Below are 20955 nucleotides of genomic sequence, written 5' to 3'. Positions count from 1 at the left end.
TTCATAATAAAAGTTTAAACCGACGTTTAATTTGAAGCGACTATGAAGTGACTTTGAAAATGTGAATTTCAATCGATTTATGTAGACTCGTAGTAGTGCTGCTACAAAACTCTGAATAAGATCCTTTCCTTTTTGTGTGTTTCCTGCAAAAAATCTGATAGAAAGTAAGTGAAATCATTGTTTATTTACTTTGAAAGCGATAATAAGCTACATGTTCTGGCGTAGGAGATACAAATCACCAGTCCCAGTATACGTATTTTGTAAATTCTTTTGCTAGATCGGAAACTTTTCTTTATACACCTAGATATAGTAATATAATACAGGAATCATTATTACACAAAATTGTTGCATGTTTATTATTTTGTTCGTTTTTAATGTCAAGTTTCGAAATAGAAGACCTGCAATAACTCTATTGTTGCAATATGTACATCTCACGTTTGAATTTACAATTCAACACTTCTTCTGCATTATTTAGTGAAAGAAAGGTCTTTAATTCATGAATTTGTTCAAAACAAATGGATTTCTAAATGTAATTGATGGGGATTGTGTTGCACCTTTCCTTTTTTAATACAAATGTCTGATACTTTTGATCTTGATGGTGTGCAATTAGTGATCCATGTTCTGAAATGGACGAATATGAAATGATGATAATGAAGAATGTCTCTGTTGTCCATTTCTTTAAATACCCTATACTCCAACTTAAAGTACTTAAAATGAGAAAAAATCTTTGTTTGTCGTTTTGTGTAAAAATAAAACACATAAATCAATGATTAAGATTAGGTACAACAATTGAAAAAACATTATAATATTGGTAATTGTTTTATTTCAAGTCCATGTTGTGCCACTGCTGGGTCAAGGCTCTCTTTCCTCTTTCTTTTCCTAGTGCATATGTATACAGAGCCACACCAAAATTGTTTAAGCATGTACCATATTTTAAGTTCCTAAACAAATAGAGTGTAATGCATATTATTCCTATTGAAATGCCCTGTTAAACTTGAAAAGCAGCTATTTTTAAATAAAAGTGAATGACAGACAGAATTTATTTATTTATTTAATTATCACACTAATCTACCATTACAGGTTACTTAACCTAATGCGGTAGCTAGAACTAAACAAAGGTCTAAGTATTTATGTGAACTAGGGTTTCAAAGATTGAATTATTATGCACATAGTTGCAGGTCTAAATTCCAGCAACTGTTTTAAAATGTAATTTTCTGATAATTCTGATATGCCTAGGCAATAAGTTAGCCTGATACACATGGCCATCATTGCTCCTCCTGGAATTGCTTGTTGCTTCATCCACTTTTCTCCTAGATATGAAATCCTTACTATTTACGATTCCCATGTTTCAAATTTCTGTCATTCCGCGATTTCTTGGAGTTCTCTGAATAAATTGGTTTCCAATACTTTCAAAATCTTTGATTGATTTGTATCTTCTATAACTTTAAGTCCATTGAATTAGATGCATTTTGTACTTTTATAACGACATACTTTTTAGAATAACTCAATTAAATCTGTTAAAAACTATTTGCTTAAAGTTCCTTTAGTGTTTCATTGTACTTGTATTTGTTTGTAACAGGGTTTCCTTTTAGAAACATTTCCAAATGTATTTGTTTTGAACTTTATTTTTATTGGTTATATCTTCATTATCTTCTTCAATGCTGATCTTAAAATAAATTTAAAGAATCGTTTTATTGAAAGCTTGTTGAATATAGCTTTGTTTTTACGCACAAAGATATGGCAATCTTATAAGTGTTACATATTCAAATCAAAATGCTCTTCTTAAAGTTATGGTACTAAATATAGTTTATTGAACTTCAAATCCTTTTTATTTACCTTTAGTTGTACCACAGCTGACAAAAATCTCTCATAAATAAAACTAGCTTTTTGTAACTCAAGTCTCTTAATCCAAATCTTAACATAATCAATTTTAATTTCAGCTCTCATCACACCATCATATCTCAGTAATGGCTTAAAATACATCACCCTTCTTTCTGGACTACGCAGTCGGGTAAAACCTCAAAATGTACGAAAGCCTACTAGACTATGTCTGCGACTACTGCTCAAGAACATTCACAAGGAAATACAACTTGCAAACACATATTGAAAACTGCCATATCAACGCAGAATGTAACTGCAGTGTTTGTGGACAAACATTCAACAGTCCGGCCGGCTTGCAATCTCATTTGACCAAAGGGCATAATAGCTATGGAGAATGTTACCCAGAATGCGACCTCTGTGGTCGGATCTTCGCCAGAAAACAAAACATAACCTCCCATATGATAGCGGTCCACCTAAAAACGATTGACTTTACGAAACGGTGCAGAATATGTCAGAAGGATTTCTCTTCAGCGCGCAGTTTGAAACGCCATATGAACTTGTTACACAATCCCAATATTGAATACCCGACTTGCAGTGAATGTAATAAGATTTTTAAGGGGAAACATGCCTTGATAGCTCACATACAATCTGTCCACACAGCTACCGACAAGGATTTGATAAAATGCAACCTGTGTGACAGAGTGTATACTAATAACAGCAACCTGAAACGCCATGTTGAAATGTTTCACGGTGAGAAAGGAGAGTATAGATGCGATATCTGCCCAAAAGTTTACACTTCAAATCAAAGTTTAAGACGACATGCTCGCACCAGACACAGTACTGACGATCAGGAGCAATTGACCTGCAATTTCTGCTACAAAGTCATAATAGGCAGGGAGAATTTTGAAAGTCATATTCAGTATAACCACCGAGAGCCATCGGAGACGGAAATTGAAACAAAGAACTCCTTGTACTGCGATTATTGTGAAAGAAGTTTCGAAGACGAAAGAGAGTTAAGAAGCCATGTTAAAAACGATCATTCATTCAATTCATTTTACAAGTATTGCCGAAAATCCTTGCTCAAGCAATACGGCTCCGATTTCTCTCAAACTTACAACTGTGAATTCTGCGGCAATCCTTTCCCGACAGTTTACGAGTTAAAAGACCATATGAGGGCCAATCATGATACAGAATACTCTCTGTCAACTTGCAACGTCTGCTTCGACAAGTTTTACAGCAAGGAGGCGGTATTAGCACACAAGGAGGTTTGCAAACCGCCGGCAAACGTCAACTCTTGCAGCCATTGCGATAAACTGTTCACAGACAAATCAAGCTTGGAGTTTCACACTCGGATCTTTCACCCGCAAGCACAGATCGCCGATTCTAATATAACATCAACTAACATAGACGATGAAATGGCTTACAAATGCGAGCATTGTGACCGAGTTTACTACAGCGACAGGTCTTTAAAACATCACGTCAAATTAAAACACACAACGGATGAGGCTGTCGAATGCGAATTTTGCGGGAAAATTTGTAGCAACAAATACTATTTGGCATCCCATATCAAAATAGTCCATAACAACGATTCCTGGTCTCGATGCGAGTACTGTGACAAGCAGTTTAAATCGAAGAGAAATATTCGGCGACACATCGAGTACACACATTTGGGCATGCAAAGGCACAAGTGTATTGAATGTGAGACTTTGTTTAAAGAGAAAAGAAGTCTTAGAAAACACGTCAGGACGAAACATCCCGATTCGACCGCCTTCCCCCAATGCCATATATGTCACAAGCGTTTCGAATCCGCGAAGTCTTGTAAAATTCACTTAAAACTTCTACATTCTTTCAACATGAACACACATCCTTGTCACCTCTGTTCGGTATCCTTCAGCTCAAATGAAGCTTTGACTATTCATCTTGAGACAAAACATCTCGCTGAAGACGAGATTTACAAATGCGAGAAATGCAATATCGTTTTTCAGGGGCAAGAGAAGTTTGACAGTCATAACGAAGTGTGTCACGCGAGTTTGGTGCCAAGTGCTAAGGAGAAAGTGTTGCCGCGTTGTATACTTTGCATGAAAGATTTTAGTACGAGGAAAACTTTAAAACGGCATATTAAGAAGTTTCATTCAGATTTTGACGGGGATGAATTAGCGACGTTTGGGTCTCGGCGGAGGAATTTCATTGTGGACTGCGATGATTGTATCAAAAATTTTAGTGATGAGTTCTATATTAATATTTATCAGAAATTAAAGCATATTAGGGATTCGATTATATTTAAGTGCGATAGTTGTCTTGCTTCGTATAATTCTTTGGAGTTTGCCATTCAGAGGTATAAGGCGGCGAATGGGGATACTTTTAAGAGTAAAATGATTCTAAGTGAACTGTGTACGACGGAAATGAGTGAGGAGGAAGCGGATTTCTCCGGTTTCGGAGCGTTACACGACATGCTACCGGAAAGTACAACGAATGAGATAAAATTGGAGTTGTTCGAGGAACCTATGGATTTTGAAATTAAGATGGAACCGCCGTCGCCATAACTTGTCTTACTGCAGGCCTGTCATACAGAGCATTGATTACGCTTGTGTGCTGCCCCACGGTGGGGCGCCATTACCGAAGCTGTTAATAACACCAGCCTGTAACTGTCTCACTGCAGGCCTCTCATACAGAGAACGAGCATTGTAATTTTAGAAATAAACCCAGGTTCCTTCAAATAATGACGATAAAAATTAGAAAAGCATATTCCTGTCTCGTTTACTCTTGTGTAATCTTATGAGAAAAGAGCGAGATAAAAGTATAGTGTGTTTAATAGTTAGTAAATAATAATAATACCAGCTAATAACTGCCCCAATGCTAAGAAACCCTTGCTACGCTTCACTGGTTCCGTATAATTGTTATATTAAGTTTGACTGATACTGCTTACTTGATAATTAAGTTTGATGATTATTTGATTAAAAAAAACTAATTAGCCCGTCAGATGGATGTCCCAAAAATATCGGCTTAGTAAACAAAAAATGAAGATCATACAGTCAATTAAAATCTCTTGTGACGACACTTGTCAGTACACTTATAGACAAGTGACGTTAACCTCTACTACCCAACGATTCATTATCTTTATTGTTTACTAATATTATAAATGCGAAAGTAAGTCTGTCTGTCTGTTACGCTTTCACGTCTAAACCACTGAACCGATTTTAATGAAATTTGGTACAGAGATAGAGTTGACCTTGAGAAAGAACTTATAGTTTTTATCCCGGACTTTTGAAGAGTTCTCTTGGAAACGCGATATAACCGACATCGACGCGGGCGAAGCCGCGGGCGAAAAGCTAGTTGATTATAAAATAGGAAAAAAATGTTATCGATATTCTTTGTAGCTAACCTGACGGATTAATTAGACTTTTCTGATCGAATCCCGAATCGAATTTTGTCAATCAAAATGTCGTATTTTATTAAGAAACTTTTGACAATACAGCTTGGTACCCAAGTCGCGATTACTTATAAAAAAAACCTTTCAAATTATTGATCTTTCCGCACTTTTTGTAATATTTAAAACTGCAGTTTCGTCCCAACTTATAAGAAATATTATATGTGTATGGTGAGAATATAAATCATGTATTTTTGTGAATCATAATTGTCTAATATATGAAATTCTCGTGTCACAGTATAATTGAACGCCACCGAAACGGCTCGACCGATTCTCATGAAATTTTGTGCACATTGGGTAGGTCTGAGAATCGGACATATTTTTTTTTCAAAGCATAACGTTTTCTAGGTCATTTAATTAATAAGAAAGCTGATATGAGAAATTGTTCGATATTTGGGCCCAGGGGAGTTTTTCGCCACCTATTAAATAACTGGACTAGATTATATTTAATCATGTTATCTATGCTTTTCAATGAATCTCTATAAATAAAAAATTATTATGAATCTCATTATTATTACTTTATTATGTAGCTAAGCAAAGTTTCTAGTTAGTAAAACGGAGAGAATAGAGTTTCAAGGGGTGAATAGGAAATAGTAATTTTTTGTGGATCGCATGCGTTTGCTTACATAAAAATGCTCAAAGAAAGATAATTTAATTGTTAACGTAATTATTTTATGTACAACTTGAGAATTTTCATAATTATAATCCTTATATTTTGACTTGGTTAAACGCCCGAATGTTAACAAAAACTCTTTTGCTATCCACCCTAAAGATAACTTTATTCACCCAGTTTTATCATATAGATTAAGTTATAGATATAGATTATCTGTTGGGCCATTAGCACAGGTGGCAGGAGTTGCCTATACCCTGGGAATGTAGTCCTATGCGTGTAGGGTTGTCAGGCGTCCGGATAAAGCCGGGTAGGCTTTTTGATTGCATATTCGGCCAAGAAGTGTTATTAATTCATGTGTATTTTGTTTTGATGTTACCTCAGAACTAAGGATTGGATGGACCGATTTTGTTGATTCTTTTTTCTGTTTAACGTAAAATAGCTGTGAAATAAGGTCCTATAAAATTTTGCTCAGTATTTTTTTTTAATTTCAAATCGGGTGTATTTATTCTGTAAAAATTCGATAGTTTTTATATTTCATGAAAATTTACCAAGATTTAAGGCAATAATCTAAACAACTTTGTACAAACGATTTCTCATTGACCAACACTGTTGACAAAATCTAGCTTTCTTTGCTTAAATGTCCGGCTAAATGAGGGGGTCTGTTACTCAAAAAGATTTTGTGACCTGGCAACCTTAATTGCGTGTGATACCAACCTCATAACGGTTGTCACGCTAAGGGTAAAGGGATTTGTGTTGTGTCGTGTATAAAGGCCCTTAGTCCTATCATAGTTGTTATGTCATATAGTTAAGTTTATTTTGTTTGAGCTTAAGATAAATATTGTATTTTGTAATAAATCGTGTACCCTTTACCGTTATTTTTTCTTAAGACTTGCCTATACTTACTTAGTGCTTAAATTTGCCTGTTGATCGAGTGGTTTCTGGCCCTGACTGCTTTATTGGAGGTCGTGAGTTCGATCCCCATCAGGACATTTGTTAGTGACAGTACGACCATTTGTTCAGTGTCTGGGTGCACTTGACGACCGACGACCTCCGTGGTCGAGTGGCGTACGCACCGGTTTCAAGGTGTCGCTAACTCTTAGGTCCCGGGTTCGATCCCCGGTTGGGTCAATGTAAAAATTCACATTTTCTACATTGTCTCGGGTCTGGGTGTTTGTGGTACCTTCGTTGTATCTGAATTCCATAACACAAGTGCTTTCGCAACTTACTTTGGGTTCAGAACAATGTATGTGATGTTGTTCACATTTATTTATTTACTTGACACATCGTCACCTGCACATAACACGGGAAAAGTGACCCGCCGGCCTGGAAGCCCGCGGTCGGTGCATGAAGGATAGCAACGCATTGCCATACACCGACACAAAAACGCGGATGACGTAGCACGGCGGATCAGGTTTAGTCAGTAAGAGTCTGACACTACCTGTTTCCTCCCCCGAGGGAAGCGGCTGTCCAAGAGGATTCCCTCATCTTACCAAAAAAAGGTGGTATTTTGGGGATCAAATTTGACTGACCTGTTGGTCTAGTGGTTAGGGACCCTGACTGCTATATCGGAGGTCGTCGGTTCGATTCCCACCTAGGAAAATGTTCGTGTGATGAGCACGATCATTTCTGTGTCTGGGTGTAATTCATCTTTACTATGCATATATTTAGAATACACTTCCTTAGTTTGACACTAGATGGCGTTGTGAATTATAAAATAAAACTCTCCAAATCACAAGTCACGTATATTATTCACCAGCGTACTCTCGGTCTAAACTCATCGCTGAGTGCGACCCTCTTGATGGTCTCGTATCCGAGGATGATGCTGAATGAGAAGCAGGCGGACTGCACCAGGCGCGCAGACAGACCCTTGAAGTACAGCCCCACGAGACCTTCTTCAGCCCAGAGGTCGCGGAAAACCTCGTTCATTGTACCTACACCTTGGACCTGGGGATAGAGAAAAGAAATTGAGAATGGGGATAGGCAAAAAATTATTTAATGATGTATCGGTTTACTCGTGCGTATTTATCGGCAGACGCGATCCCGTCGCATCACAGCTCATTACTAAGATCTCCGGTTGGGTCCGAAACTAGTCGGGCGATCCCGACACATACGCGTGAATAAACCGTTGCATCATTTAATAACGAATCAATCTTTATCCGTAGTTGTTTTATTTTATAATGTTAGTATTTTTTTTTTAAATTAAAAAAATATATATCTCTTTTCTATCACGGTATAACTTCATGAGAGGAGACTACAGGCTACAGGTCTAAACGAGCAGAGGCCTTGTTGAGAAAATTAAAAAATAAAAGAAAATTATTATTCCATTTTATATTTTTTAATTAATATTTTCCAAAAATTAAAAATATTAATAAGCTAATGGGGTCACTTCCATTGCATTGTCGCCTAGTTACCTATATAAATAAGTTTTACTTCAAAAAGAACTAGAGACAGAACACGGCAGTGACAACACTGCCGTGTTCTGTCTCTAGCACGGTTTTTTAAGTTATTAAATCAAGATTTAAATTCAACTGCCTCCTCAGAAAGGGTGTAAATACATACCTGTAGCCTAGCCCGCACTATGTCGAGAGGGTTGGTGAGGAAGGTGGTCGTGAACCCTCCGAGAGTCCCCGCCACGCACTGTATCAGCAGGATCGACATCCACGAGGGAGCCACCTTCAGGAGCTCGTCTGAAAGTCAAAAAACAACTTAGAGAATGAGATTCAACCAGCTAGTATAAAATTTATAACAATACTTAATGAATCATTTATCCTTATGACGGGCCTGTTGGTCTAGTGGTTAGCGACCCTGACTGCTATACAGGAGGTCGTGGGTTCGATTCCCGCCCAGGGCAAATGTTTGTGTGATGAGCATGATCATTTGCTCTGGTGTCTGGGTGCAATTTATCTATAATATGTATGTATTAGAGTAAGTTTATCAGTTGTCTGGTTACCATAACACAAGCTCTGCTTAGCTTGGGATCAGATAACCGTGTGTGAGTTTTCCCAGGATATATATATATATTAATCAAAATCGGTTGATACAATCCGAAGTTTCGATGTTGGAAATCTAAGACAAATTGAAAAAATCCTCCTTTATAAAAATTCGCAGTTGCAACTTTTCCATATTTTATCACCATTTACACCTTCCTCAGAATTTTCGGAATATTTCAAGACAAAAATAAGCCAAATCGGTTCAGCCGTTCTCGAGTTTTAACGAGACTAACGAACAGAAATTCATTTTCCCACGTTTTTATACACTCACTTTCTTCCTTGTATGTTTGTCGTTCCGGTTGGATTATTGTAACTCAATTTTGTGAAACTTAGCCTGAGAATTTTAGCCTTCTATAAGCTAGAAGGCTAAAATTTTCCGGGTAGCTTCAAACCCGATGACAATGCAATTTACAACTATAAAAACAAAACCAATTTTGGTGAACATTAAATGGAGAGTCATTCAAATACGTGGGTATTAAGATTTTTCAAATCTAGATATTAAATATTTTATATTCTATATAAAGAAGATATAGTTATAATATAAATACCTTGATAAGTAGTATACAGCGCCCACCAGAGGGCTGAGTTAGGTACATAGGCGGCGAGCGAAGCCGCGTAACCACGGTAGTAGCCCAGCGGCCCGTGTAGCCGGTACACGCGGACAGCCACCTCCCGGGCTAGGGCCGCTTTAGACAGCTTCTTGTCTAGGTCCAGACCTAAAGGGTTCATTTGCTGGGGAAGAAAAAAGACTATGAAAAATGGAAAAACTCGGTCTTGGGATTCACGAATATTCAAGTCATAAGCATAAAGATAGACTCAGGACAAACATTCGTGGATCACACAAACGCTTGTCCCACGCGGGGATCGAACCCGCGACACGTCGTGCGCAGTAGGTTTGGCGCGGTGATCTCAATCACATGGCTATCCGTGCAGTCAAAAATATATAATTAACTGGCTGTTCTCTGCGGTTTCAATCGCTTACTACCCGATCCCGTAGTAATACTTAGTTTTTTTCCCCGTAACAGACATCCTCAATTCCTCATATTGTATTTAAAAAAGGACAAAATTGACTTCTTTTAATTAATATTCGAAACTATAACAGTCATGCCAGAAAGAGCTACAAAGCAGTTTAAATGAGAAATTAAATTTTTATTTTTTTATCTTTTCCATATTTTCTCACCATTCACACCTTCGCGAATATTTCAAGACTAAAAAAAGTCCAAATCGGTTCAGCCGTTTTCGAGCTATGGCGTGACAAACGAACAGCAATTAATTTTTAAGTATATAGATGATAGACTCACCGAATTCCTGGCATTCCCCCTGCCCTTGACCAGTCCCAGGACCATGAGGTGTTGGCTGAGGACATCGAAGGGCACTATGATGGTCTGTCCCACCAGCGACGCGCAGCCGCCACCTATAAAAGACTGAAATAACATTTATTAGATTCTTAACGAGTTTCATAATTATGACAACCTTTTACATGTTCTAGTCACTTCTAGTATCTAAAATTACCGTGTTGTGGTGTTTGTAGTTAAATTCCTTAGGAACGGCTTGACCGATTTTTATGAAATTTAATATTCAAAATTAGTACGACTGAGAATCCGCTACGATCCGTTTTTCAAACTCCTTAAGTTATAAGATTTGTCCACCCCTATTTTTTTGTCTGTTATATGTATTCTACACCCAAAATAATATTATTACATTATTTGAACTTAAGCCAATATTAAACAAACTAGCTGTTGCCCGCGACTGCGTCCGCGTGGTCGGAAGGTATAAGTTATGATTTATACCTGCCCTGTTTTTTCCACATTTTCCATTGTATCTTCGCTCCTATTAGTCGCAGCGTGATGGTATATAGCCTAAAACCTTCCTTTTTTATTTTTTTATATTTTTCGGTTTGAGCTCATCAGCTTTATATATTAGTATAGATTATAGAGTTATCAAACGAAGAAAGAAAAAATATTTTTGGTTACTGTCTTTATCAATTCGTTTTTTTAACTACATATAAATAAAGATTATACTATACACTGGACCACCACGTCTTAAAGTGATATTAAAATGGTTGTGGAAGGGTGACAGAGCTAGAGCGAGATAGAGCGGCATCTCTCTGCACACCCGCGATTATACTACTTTAAGAATGACTGGTAGGCTTTTAAATGATAATGGACTTTACTTCAAAAATACATTATTTTTTTAAACTACTCCCGCAATGAGGAATAGAATCCTTGTATCGTGGGGGGTTAAACAAACATCCAAGTCAAATATAAAAAGATAGTAGATACCCAGACAAGCATGTCCTACGCGGGGATCGAACCCGCGACACGTCGTGCTGCGTGGGTTTGGCGTGGTGACCTCAACCACTCGACTATCCGTGCAGTCAAATAGACGAGGGCGGAGTAATGTTGAGAATTTTGCCCACGTTTTCCCCACAGCTGGGCATAACATTTGAAACATACCTTCGCTTTTGGGCTGACATCGTACTTGCCGAGCTCGTGGCGCACCCCCTCGTACGTCGTCACGTAGAATATTCCAGATATTATCTGAAACTGTACAGAACACATATATTTAGCATTTATTTATTGTCAAAATTTCATGTTTTTATCTAATAAGTTATTGATATAAAGTTTGGTGACAGACAGACGGACAGACAAAGTGCTTCAGTAATAAGAATACGTTTTTAGCCTTTGAGTGTGGAACGTGTTTCCGGATCCGAAAATTTCAGCAAAAAGTATGTCACAAAGTCACTGGCGTAGCTCATCACTACATGACCTACAGCCTTTTATCCTCCCACTGCTGGGCATAGACCACCTTTCTCGTGCCAATTTCTACGGTCCTGTGTTAGCCTCATCCAGACTCGAGTCTGGACCATTACTATGTCGTCAACCCATCTTGGCAAAGCTAGTATTATAAGGACTGCACGGATAGCCGAGTAGTTGAGGTCATCACGCCAAACCCACTGAGCGCAACGTGTCGCAACTCTGTCCAAGTGACTTGAATGTTTATGAAACCCAAGACACAAGGATTAAAATCCTTACTACGGGAGTTATTCTTTAAGAAATAAAGAAAATTCCACTATCCCACTAATATTATAAAGGCGAAAGTTTGTGAGTGTGTATGTTTGTTACTTCTCCACGTCAAAACGGCTGAACCGATTTTAATGAAATTTGGTATGGAGTTAGCTGACACCCTGTATTAAAACATAGGCTACGATTTAGTACGAGAAAATATCTTATTTCCTATCCACGCGGCCAAAGTCACGGATAGCAGCTAGTAAATAAATATAAACTCACACTTGACAGCCAGAACCCTCGATAGAGCCCGGAGACACCCTCGTTCCTGTATATCTTGGAGATGGCATCCGTCACGCCGCTGTAGGCCTCCTTCTTCCGTTGGACTTGGATCTGTGTCTTCACAAGCGTCAGAGGATATAGTGCACATCTAACTGTGGAAGAAAATTTTTAAAACTGAATATAAATTGTGTCACAATGTTTGTTGGCAAGGCCCTCCGAAACGGTTTGACCGATTTTTGTGAAGTAAAGCATATTTTGTAGGTCTGGGAATTGGCTATTATTATTTAAACACCTAAATGGAAAATTCTGAAAGAATTTGGAGATGGAATTTGCTCAGCAGTGGGTCATTATGTTAAATAATTTATTTTATTTATTTTTTATTTATTTATTTTGTTTTGGAAGACCAACAGCATTTACAAAAAAAATACATAAAAAGCAAGTTTAGCAGCATACAGCCAATCATAGGTCTTCACTATTAAACTATTGTATAACATTATTAGATTAATGTGGACAGTAAAATAAACAATTCATAATACAAAGAAACGCAAGAGAAAGTAAAATACTACTAGGTTAAATTAATCTTGATATTTAAGGAAAAAATCTCGGCTTAGCAACCGTCTCATTGATGTCAAATTCGCGTTAAAGTAATATTCTACAGTTGCCTAGATTGGACCGGACACGGATGTCTACACGGATAGCTTAGTGATATGGGCCCCACGACGTGTTCAATCCCCGAGTAGGACAAGCATGTGTGATCCACGAATGCTTGTCCTGAGTCTGGGTGTCTTTGTGCATGTGACTTGAATGTTTGTGAAACCCAAGACACAAGGATTAAAATTCCTTAATGCGGAAGTCGTTTTATATACAAATTATACAATAGATATTTTTCAAATCTCTGCGCGTACAAATTTTGTTATTATCTTTATATTATAACGTTTTGATAAGATATCATGAACTTTGTATAGAGATTAGATAGGCTGTCTGCCGCATTGAGTAATATGGGATGATGACTAAATATATTTTAATTTACAATAACAAAATTTAATAATAATCTAGATTTTTTCTTCAATATATTTCTTCAAATGCACAACGCCATCTAGTGTCAAACTAAGCTTGTATTATGAGTACTAGACAACTGATTAACGTACTTATATATTTGCAAACATATGTTATAGTAGATAAGTAATTAACACTTAAAACCAAAAAAAAATCGTGCTCATCTCACAAACGTTTGTCCTGGGTGGGAATCGAACCCACGACCTTCGTTATAACAGTCAGGAGCATAAACCACTCGACCAACAGGCCAGACCATAGAGAGAGAGTTTATTATTGTAATCGACTCAAGATCTCTCCTTACTGCGGCAGTCTTTTTTTTATAAATTTCATTTCCTTTTTATTTAAATGACTCCCGCAGTAATCGCAGTCGCGGGGGGTTCTACAAAACATACAAGTCACATGCACAAAGACACCCAGACTCAGGACAAGCATTCGTGGATCACACAAATGCTTGTCCTTCGCGAGGGTCGAACCCGCAACACGTCGCGCACAGTGGGTGTGGTGACCTCAACCACTCGGCTATCAGTGCAGTCAATCCCTACTTCCCTACTAATATTATAAATGCGAAAGTAACTCTGTCTGTCTGTTACGCTTTCACGTCTAAACCACTGAACCGATTTTAATGAAATTTGGTACAGAGATAGAGTTGACTTTGAGAAAGAACATAGGATAGTTTTTATCCCGGACTTTTGAAGAGTTCTCTTGGAAACGCGATATAACCGACCTCGACGCGGGCGAAGCCGCGGGCGAAGAGCTAGTAACTAATATAAATAAAAATCAACTCACCAGTAAAACTACTAAGCGTGTATAACGGAAAAAACTTGCTTTTATCCATCATACCCCATTCTATCGTAGTGATCAACTGCGGCGGAGGCGTTTCAACCATGGTCGCGGCCATGACACCGAACTAGCACCGGCTTTAAGCAGGCAAACAACCCAACTACTGCAACATCTTACAACTATTTCACTTCTTTGGTAACTACACTTTAAATAAAATGTATTATCATATAATACAGTTAAATGGAATTTATTCAATAACTTTTAATAACAAAAATAAATATTTTATATTCTTTTTATTTTAATTTCACTATTTTCGTTTGAGACTAGATCTCTTTAGCTATTTTAGATTTGATTATTGCTTATTTTCTTTTTAAGTTATTTTGTGTGTCTTTATTTTGATTTTTCCTTTGTATAGGTTCTTCCATGTTTCGTTTAGAGGTAGGCAGGCAGGTCACAGATCCTGGAAAGAGAGAAACAAAAATAAATTGTGTTTTCTTATTAGTTATTATATGAACGTATTAGTCTGGCAATTGGAGGAGGAGAAACTCGTGGCTAAGCTATAACCGCATAAGTGATTCGGTCACAGGTTAAGCTATGCTTGACGCGGTTGGTCCGTAGATGGGTGACCATCTTTGTCATAACGAGTTCCTCCGTGTTTCGGAAGGCACGTTAAATTGTGGGTCCCTGCTGTTATTCCTACATCTTTGACAGTCGTCACAGGTAATCAGAAGCTTGAAAAGTCTGACAGCCAGTCTTACCAAGGGGTATTGTGTTGCCCAGGTAACTGGGTTGAGGAGGTCAGATAGGCAGTCGCTCCTTGTAAAACAGTGGTACTTAGCTGAAACCGATTTGACTGGTAGCCGACCCCAACAGTCTGGCAATTGTTTGAGATATCGCGCATGGAGGAAAATAAATCAAAATCCCTTTATTTAAAGATAGATTACTAAATAGCGGTTTTTATTATTGAGAAACAGCAAATTACCCAAGACTGTACAGGAGGATATAACATTTTCACGCGTATTTATCAGGATGGTCCGACTAATTACGGACCCAAACGGAGCCCTTAATCATGGACTGATGATTATGATGAAGGACTCCGGTTGGGTATGAAACTAGTCGGGCAATCCCGATAAATACGCGTGAGTAAACCGTTGCATCACTTAAAAATGACCAACGAAAAGTGGCTTGCAAAACATTTTTAAAGGTTTTTATCTTGCTGTGGTCTACGATGTATTATGTCTGCGAATATTTCTTCTAAAACATTGATAAGATAAACTGTGTGTAAATAAACTAATAATAGACATGTTCAGGAGGCCTAACAGTTACTCCGAAAATAATATTATAGCGGGTGTGATGACCCTCTACGGTAAGCACTTGTACTTATAATATAGAGAGGGACCTATTCTCAACAGAGGGATCACTAGCACACGTTTAGCCGAGTGGTTGAGTTTGTGTGATCCACGAATGCTTGGCCTGAATCTGGGTGTCTTTGTGAATGTGACTTGAATGTTTGTGAAACACAAGACATAAGGATTAAATTACTTAATGCGTTGCTCGTTTTTTTTTTAAGAAACTCGTGTCCGTATGGTAGTAGGGGCTAGTAAAAAGCGTACTGGTATGTGACGTCACAAGAGATTTTATTTCACTGTACCCCCTTAATTAATTGTTAACGAGTTAAAAGACTCTTCTACATTGCCGTTCCCTACAGGGTCCATTGTGCCCATATGCACACTCCATATGTAGAAAAGGTGTTACCATATACACCTTTTCTACATATGGAGTGCAATAAAAATATTGAGTAAAGACAAAATACATACCCAATATTTTTTGTAGATCTGTCTTTCGACTAAACAGATTTTTTTTACGCTATTTGTTACGCATTGAACGGGATCATAGTCGACCAATAAGAGCCAAGTTTCGCATTTTGTAGACAGACCTTTAAAGAGCGTTAAGCACTCTATTTAAACACATTAATGTATGTTTGTATGAACACACAAACCCACACGTATTTGTTTACATAGCAACATTATATGGTCGTTGCTAGCATAACACTTTATTGCAAAACGCATAATGAGATAAACGGAAATATTTACATGATAATTGAAATACATTCATCATCTATAATTATGTACATAAATCCTTACTAATATTATAAATGTGAATGTGGGGATGTTTCGATGTTTGTTACTCAATCACGCAAAAATGGCTGAACGGATTTGGATGAAATTTGGCATGCATATAGACATTGACATGGAAAACAACATAGGCTACTTTATATCCCCATTTTTTTAAAATAGTCCCCGAGGGAAAATTGAAAAGGTGTGTAAAAGCTATAAGATCACTAAGGGGATGTATTCCCATGGAAACGGGGACCACCGAACGCTGTAAACTGAAGTCCACGCAGACGGAGTCGCGGGCAACAGCTAGTGTATAAATAATAATAATGCAAGAGTATAAATATTCCACAGCTGAGCTCATAGATTTCTTCCTTATAGGGAAGGTTTGAGCATTGATCAGCACGCTAGCTCACTGCGGGCGATTTCAGATTCCAATATTTGGAGTCCAGGTTCCCTCACGATGTTTTCCTTCTCCGTTCGCGAGAGGTGTCTTAGAAAAAAATAAAAATAATGCATTTGGACTGCACGGATAACCGAGCCGTATAGGTCACGTCAAACCTACTGTAGGCGACGTGTCGAGTTCGATCCCCGCGTAGAACAGGCATTTGTGTGATCCACGAATGCTTGTCCTGAGTCTGGGTGACTTTGTGCATGTGACTTGCACACAACTTTTCGCATGTTGCCTGCGTTTTAGAAATAAAATATATCAAAGCTTCCGTGTGTTAAAATGTTGATGAGAGGGAAGTTGTGTAGAAAAGATTAAGGTTCGCACACGGGCCACAGGAAATATGCCTGTATCGGCGTTTTGTGGTTGTGACAGGTGGCCCGTGTGCGGGAGCCCTAAACAATTTATCCCACCAAAAACATTAAATGTAAAAAAATGCCAAGTCTCTCGATGCAGTCTTTCCATCGTAAAAAGTTTTGAGATCTCATAGAAGCCAAGTCCTATTCAAAATATTTTGTAGTTATAAATCAACATTTAGTAATTGTATCAATAGTTTTCTTTATATTATAATTATAGTGACTTGGCAATGAGCACAAGAAGAAACAAATAAAACGGCATATTTGTAGGAGTTGAAAGTTACACACACCGCATGCGTAAACATTAATATCACAAAATTAATTTACTTTTGGTTTATCCGTGTCGTCCCAACCGAATTTCGGCAACGGCAGTCAGTCTTAGTGTACTCTCGATTCATTTACTTTCATAAAGCGATGGCCCGTAAGGTATTCTTAATTATTGTATTGGAGCATGTAGTCGGTAGTGACCATCATGATTCACACATAACAAATAATCTGATCACTGGTCTCGTCAGTAACATTTGCACATAATTCCAGGCATCAAGCAGCTTTTAATTTGTGCTCATTGCCAAGTCACTATAATTATAATATAAAGAAAACTATTGATACAATTACTAAATGTTGATTTATAACTACAAAATATTTTGAATAGGACTTGGCTTCTATGAGATCTCAAAACTTTTTACGATGGAAAGACTGCATCGAGAGACTTGGCATTTTTTTACATTTAATGTTTTTGGTGGGATCTCATTTATTTTTTGTAAGTGTATTTCTTTCTTTTTTTTTAGGTGTCATAATTTCTAGGACTTCAGCTACTGCTTTGCTTAGAACCCATTCTCTATCTCTATCTCTTTTGTTTCTTCTCTGAGACTTCGTTACTTCTAATGTAAACAAGCTTAAACTTATATATATATGCATATATATATCTACTAACTTACAAACTATAGCTAAACTAAACTAAATAACACGTAAAGTTCTCCGAATATCAATTATCACTACAATATTTTTTAGTTTCGAAATGGTTTTTCATAGACAGGTGGCGCTATCAAATGAAAATTATCGAATTATTCTGAAGTACTACTTAGACTGCGCTTTGTAACGAAACCATAGCGCGATTCAGACACGTACAACGCCATCTATCGAGCGCGCATACAATATTTATCGCAATACAATGGAGTTTTAGCTTTATTAATTTAATGAATTATGAATTTTATGTATTAATTTGTATTAATGATAGTCTGTGTATTACATTTATATTATTCTTTTCTATTCTATGTATGTATTCATCCAATTGAATAGGTACTTAAACAACGAACAAAGTTAACAATGCAGTCAAAATCCATACATAATGTTCTTGCCAAACCGCAAATATAAAATTGTTTTCTATGGCATATTATTTTTTAATGTTTTTATAATTTTTCCTTTATATGTGGCTAAGGACCTATCTTGGTGCAAAATTTGAAGTTTCTAAGTCTGCTAGAAGTACCTTAGATTTTTGATGATCTGTCAGTGAGTCAGTGAGTCAGTGAGTGACAAAATGGTGTAACTTTGATCGACCGTAACTCCTAAACCATTAATTCAATTGGCATGTAATTTCGAACTTAAGCTTGTTCTAATGCCTACTATTATTCCCCGAAAAGCTAAACTCCTAGCTTTGTCCATGTCGAAGATACAGGGGGGGCGAAACAGCCGCGAATCGCTTCGAGAAAAGATGGTACGGCCGTGCCCGTTTTGCTCGAGACTTGGCAGGGGCACTGCCGTGCCCTCAGATTTGTAACTAGCTGTTGCCCGCGACTTCGTCCCCGTGGGTAGAAGATATAAGTTATGATTTATACCTGCCCTATTTTTTCACAATTTCCTTAGTATGTTCGCTCCTATTAGTCGCAGCGTGATGGTTTATAGCCTAAAGCCTTCTTCGATGAATGGTCTATTCAACACAAAAAGAATTTTTCAATTTGGACCAGTAGTTCCTGAGATTAGCGCGTTCGAACAAACAAACAAACTCTTCAGCTTTATATATTAGTATAGAAGTATAGATGACACCCATTGACTGTAATTTGATAAATGTTAATTTGCGAGACGAAAAAATAAATAAGTATACCTACATTATTATTCATAAACTACCTGACAAACATTAGAAAAATGTACCGTCTATTTCTGAAGCCAACTAAAAATACAGATTCGGGAGAAGTAGTTGGGGTCTCTCTCTAGGCTAGTAAAATGATGTCAAAATATTCAAATCTTATCTTTAACCTGGACTATTCAAACCAAAAGGATATCGAAATCAGGCTAACAGATTAAAATAATATCACCTTCAAACAAAAAATCTGTTCAACTTTTTATGCTACATTCAAAAACGAAACAAAAAATTTACGACGCGAATGGCATTCATCACGATGTGTTAATAAAGTTCAATGACCTGAATCCAAGGTCGCAGGTTCAAATCCAAGTTGGCAACAGTGTTACAGATAGTTCAACTCATCTTTGCTCGCGGCTCTATGTGTGCGTGCGATTGACAGCGACAGTTTATTATGGAAGCTTTAATGTGTGTGACGGTGACACACAAATGGAAGCTGTGTCAGTACACAACGTCACTGTGTAGTTACAAGAGTTACACACACATGACGCGCCGCGCAACTATGAGTTGAATTGACTCTACAATGTTAAATTATCACTATTTTCTTTGTACAGGTGTAGATTTTGTGACACTATTAAAAAATACGTTAACTACATTAAAGAATTAAATCTTTGTGTCGCGGGGGGTTTCACAAACATTCAAGTCACATGCACAAAGACACTCAGACCAAAATATTAAATCACGAAGCTAGATTTTCGATGCTATTGGTATAGGTTGTCGCGGGAAAAGAAGTCATCATCGGCATAGCCTTTTCCCAACTATGTTGGGGTCGCGGCAAAAAGAGTTTAGAGTTAATATCTTTTTTTAGAGTTCAAGATATAGTTAGATCGAATTTTATTATTAATTAAGAGATTTAGGTGTAAAAGTCTGTTAGATAAAGGTCTTTATACACACTTATATTTTATTACTATAGATGCCAAGTGATCAAGAGTTAACTACAATCCTGTCTTGTGTTAGAAAAACTTTGCTTTAAGTGGGCCAATTAGATTATAGACTATAAATATAAAAATTACTTTTTAGAATTTAGTTTTATTTATTTATTTGTTCTTAACATAAATATACTAAGGTTTTTAGTTTTCTTCAAGTTGATGAATAAAACCTTGAGAACCCTTTTTTGTCTAGAACGCAGTGAGTAAAAAAAAACGTTTAAAAGGTTATTAGAGTCTAGGAATCACACAATTGATATTCAAAGAATATTAATTAATGATTATTTGTTAAAAAAAAACAAAAAATACGTACAAAATCACGAATACATGGCCTTCTTATATTTTTTCCTACAATCACAAAATTGACCATGAAATTACGATAAAAATAGACTTAAGTCCACATGATCGATTCGTTTCAGTAATATGTTAGAATTATAAGGGCAATAGTGATGTTTCTTGCGTATATCGTTGTAAATTACGAAAGAACATCCCTTCTGCAGAAATACGTAATAGATTGGTTATAGGACATTAGCAAAAGACAAATATTAGAAAATAATGTTATTATACCATGATTTTAATTCATTAAATCAAATTATATACGTCGATAACGGCATTAGAACATACAATGTTGCCTTATCTTATCTTTTAAAGGTAAAAAAGCATATATGGTAATTATATTCGAAGTCTTACGAAAGTCAAGACCATACTCACGCAATATAATTCTTGATATCCATAACAGATGTTGGTCATATAATCACTTTAATAACAGTTTGATCACTTAAAACGTTGTATTAATAAGTTTTATGTAATAATTCACGTAATTTAGATAATTACACCATGGAAAAATATGTCTTCAATTGTGTCAGCTGATTGGTCGCCCATGTTGGATCATTTTTGTTTTAATATTTTCCATGATTGGATCACTTGTCTTTTGAATCTAATTCGATTTTTATTTTTTGTTTATTTACACCTTTGATTTATTTAAACGAAATAGTAA

The 20955-nt window shown here is 36.9% G+C and overlaps 3 protein-coding genes across 4 annotated transcripts in view; 1 reads left to right on the top strand and 2 right to left on the bottom strand.

Moving 5' to 3' along the window:
* The window catches only part of LOC113509058, a 101280-nt gene that overhangs the window by 67419 nt on the left and 12906 nt on the right, over positions 1 to 20955 (bottom strand). The gene's annotated exons all lie outside the window — the stretch shown is intronic.
* LOC113509048 (zinc finger protein 665-like) lies at positions 50 to 5003 on the top strand. Its single transcript, XM_026892316.1, has 2 exons — positions 50 to 164; positions 1941 to 5003. Exon 2 carries the CDS (start codon positions 2025 to 2027, stop codon positions 4362 to 4364), a length of 2340 nt encoding a protein of 779 aa, XP_026748117.1. The 5' UTR covers positions 50 to 164; positions 1941 to 2024; the 3' UTR covers positions 4365 to 5003.
* LOC113509053 (solute carrier family 25 member 44) lies at positions 7591 to 20855 on the bottom strand. Of its 2 annotated transcripts, none has more exons than XM_026892326.1 (8): positions 20670 to 20855; positions 13984 to 14437; positions 12142 to 12293; positions 11308 to 11397; positions 10153 to 10265; positions 9400 to 9583; positions 8421 to 8548; positions 7591 to 7805 (listed from the first exon to the last, which is right to left on the bottom strand). In XM_026892326.1, the coding sequence occupies exons 3-8, from the start codon at positions 12287 to 12289 to the stop codon at positions 7611 to 7613; spliced, it is 858 nt and encodes a 285-aa protein (XP_026748127.1). In that variant the 5' UTR covers positions 12290 to 12293; positions 13984 to 14437; positions 20670 to 20855; the 3' UTR covers positions 7591 to 7610. The 2 variants fall into 2 exon arrangements, with proteins under 2 accessions (XP_026748127.1, XP_026748126.1); XM_026892325.1 differs by having other exon boundaries at positions 10153 to 10275; positions 20670 to 20854.

Source organism: Trichoplusia ni, chromosome 3 (assembly GCF_003590095.1).
Source record: "Trichoplusia ni isolate ovarian cell line Hi5 chromosome 3, tn1, whole genome shotgun sequence".
NCBI lineage: Eukaryota > Metazoa > Arthropoda > Insecta > Lepidoptera > Noctuidae > Trichoplusia > Trichoplusia ni.
The sequence above is the reverse complement of the archived record's forward strand: the minus strand, read 5'-3'. Positions and strand labels throughout refer to the sequence as shown.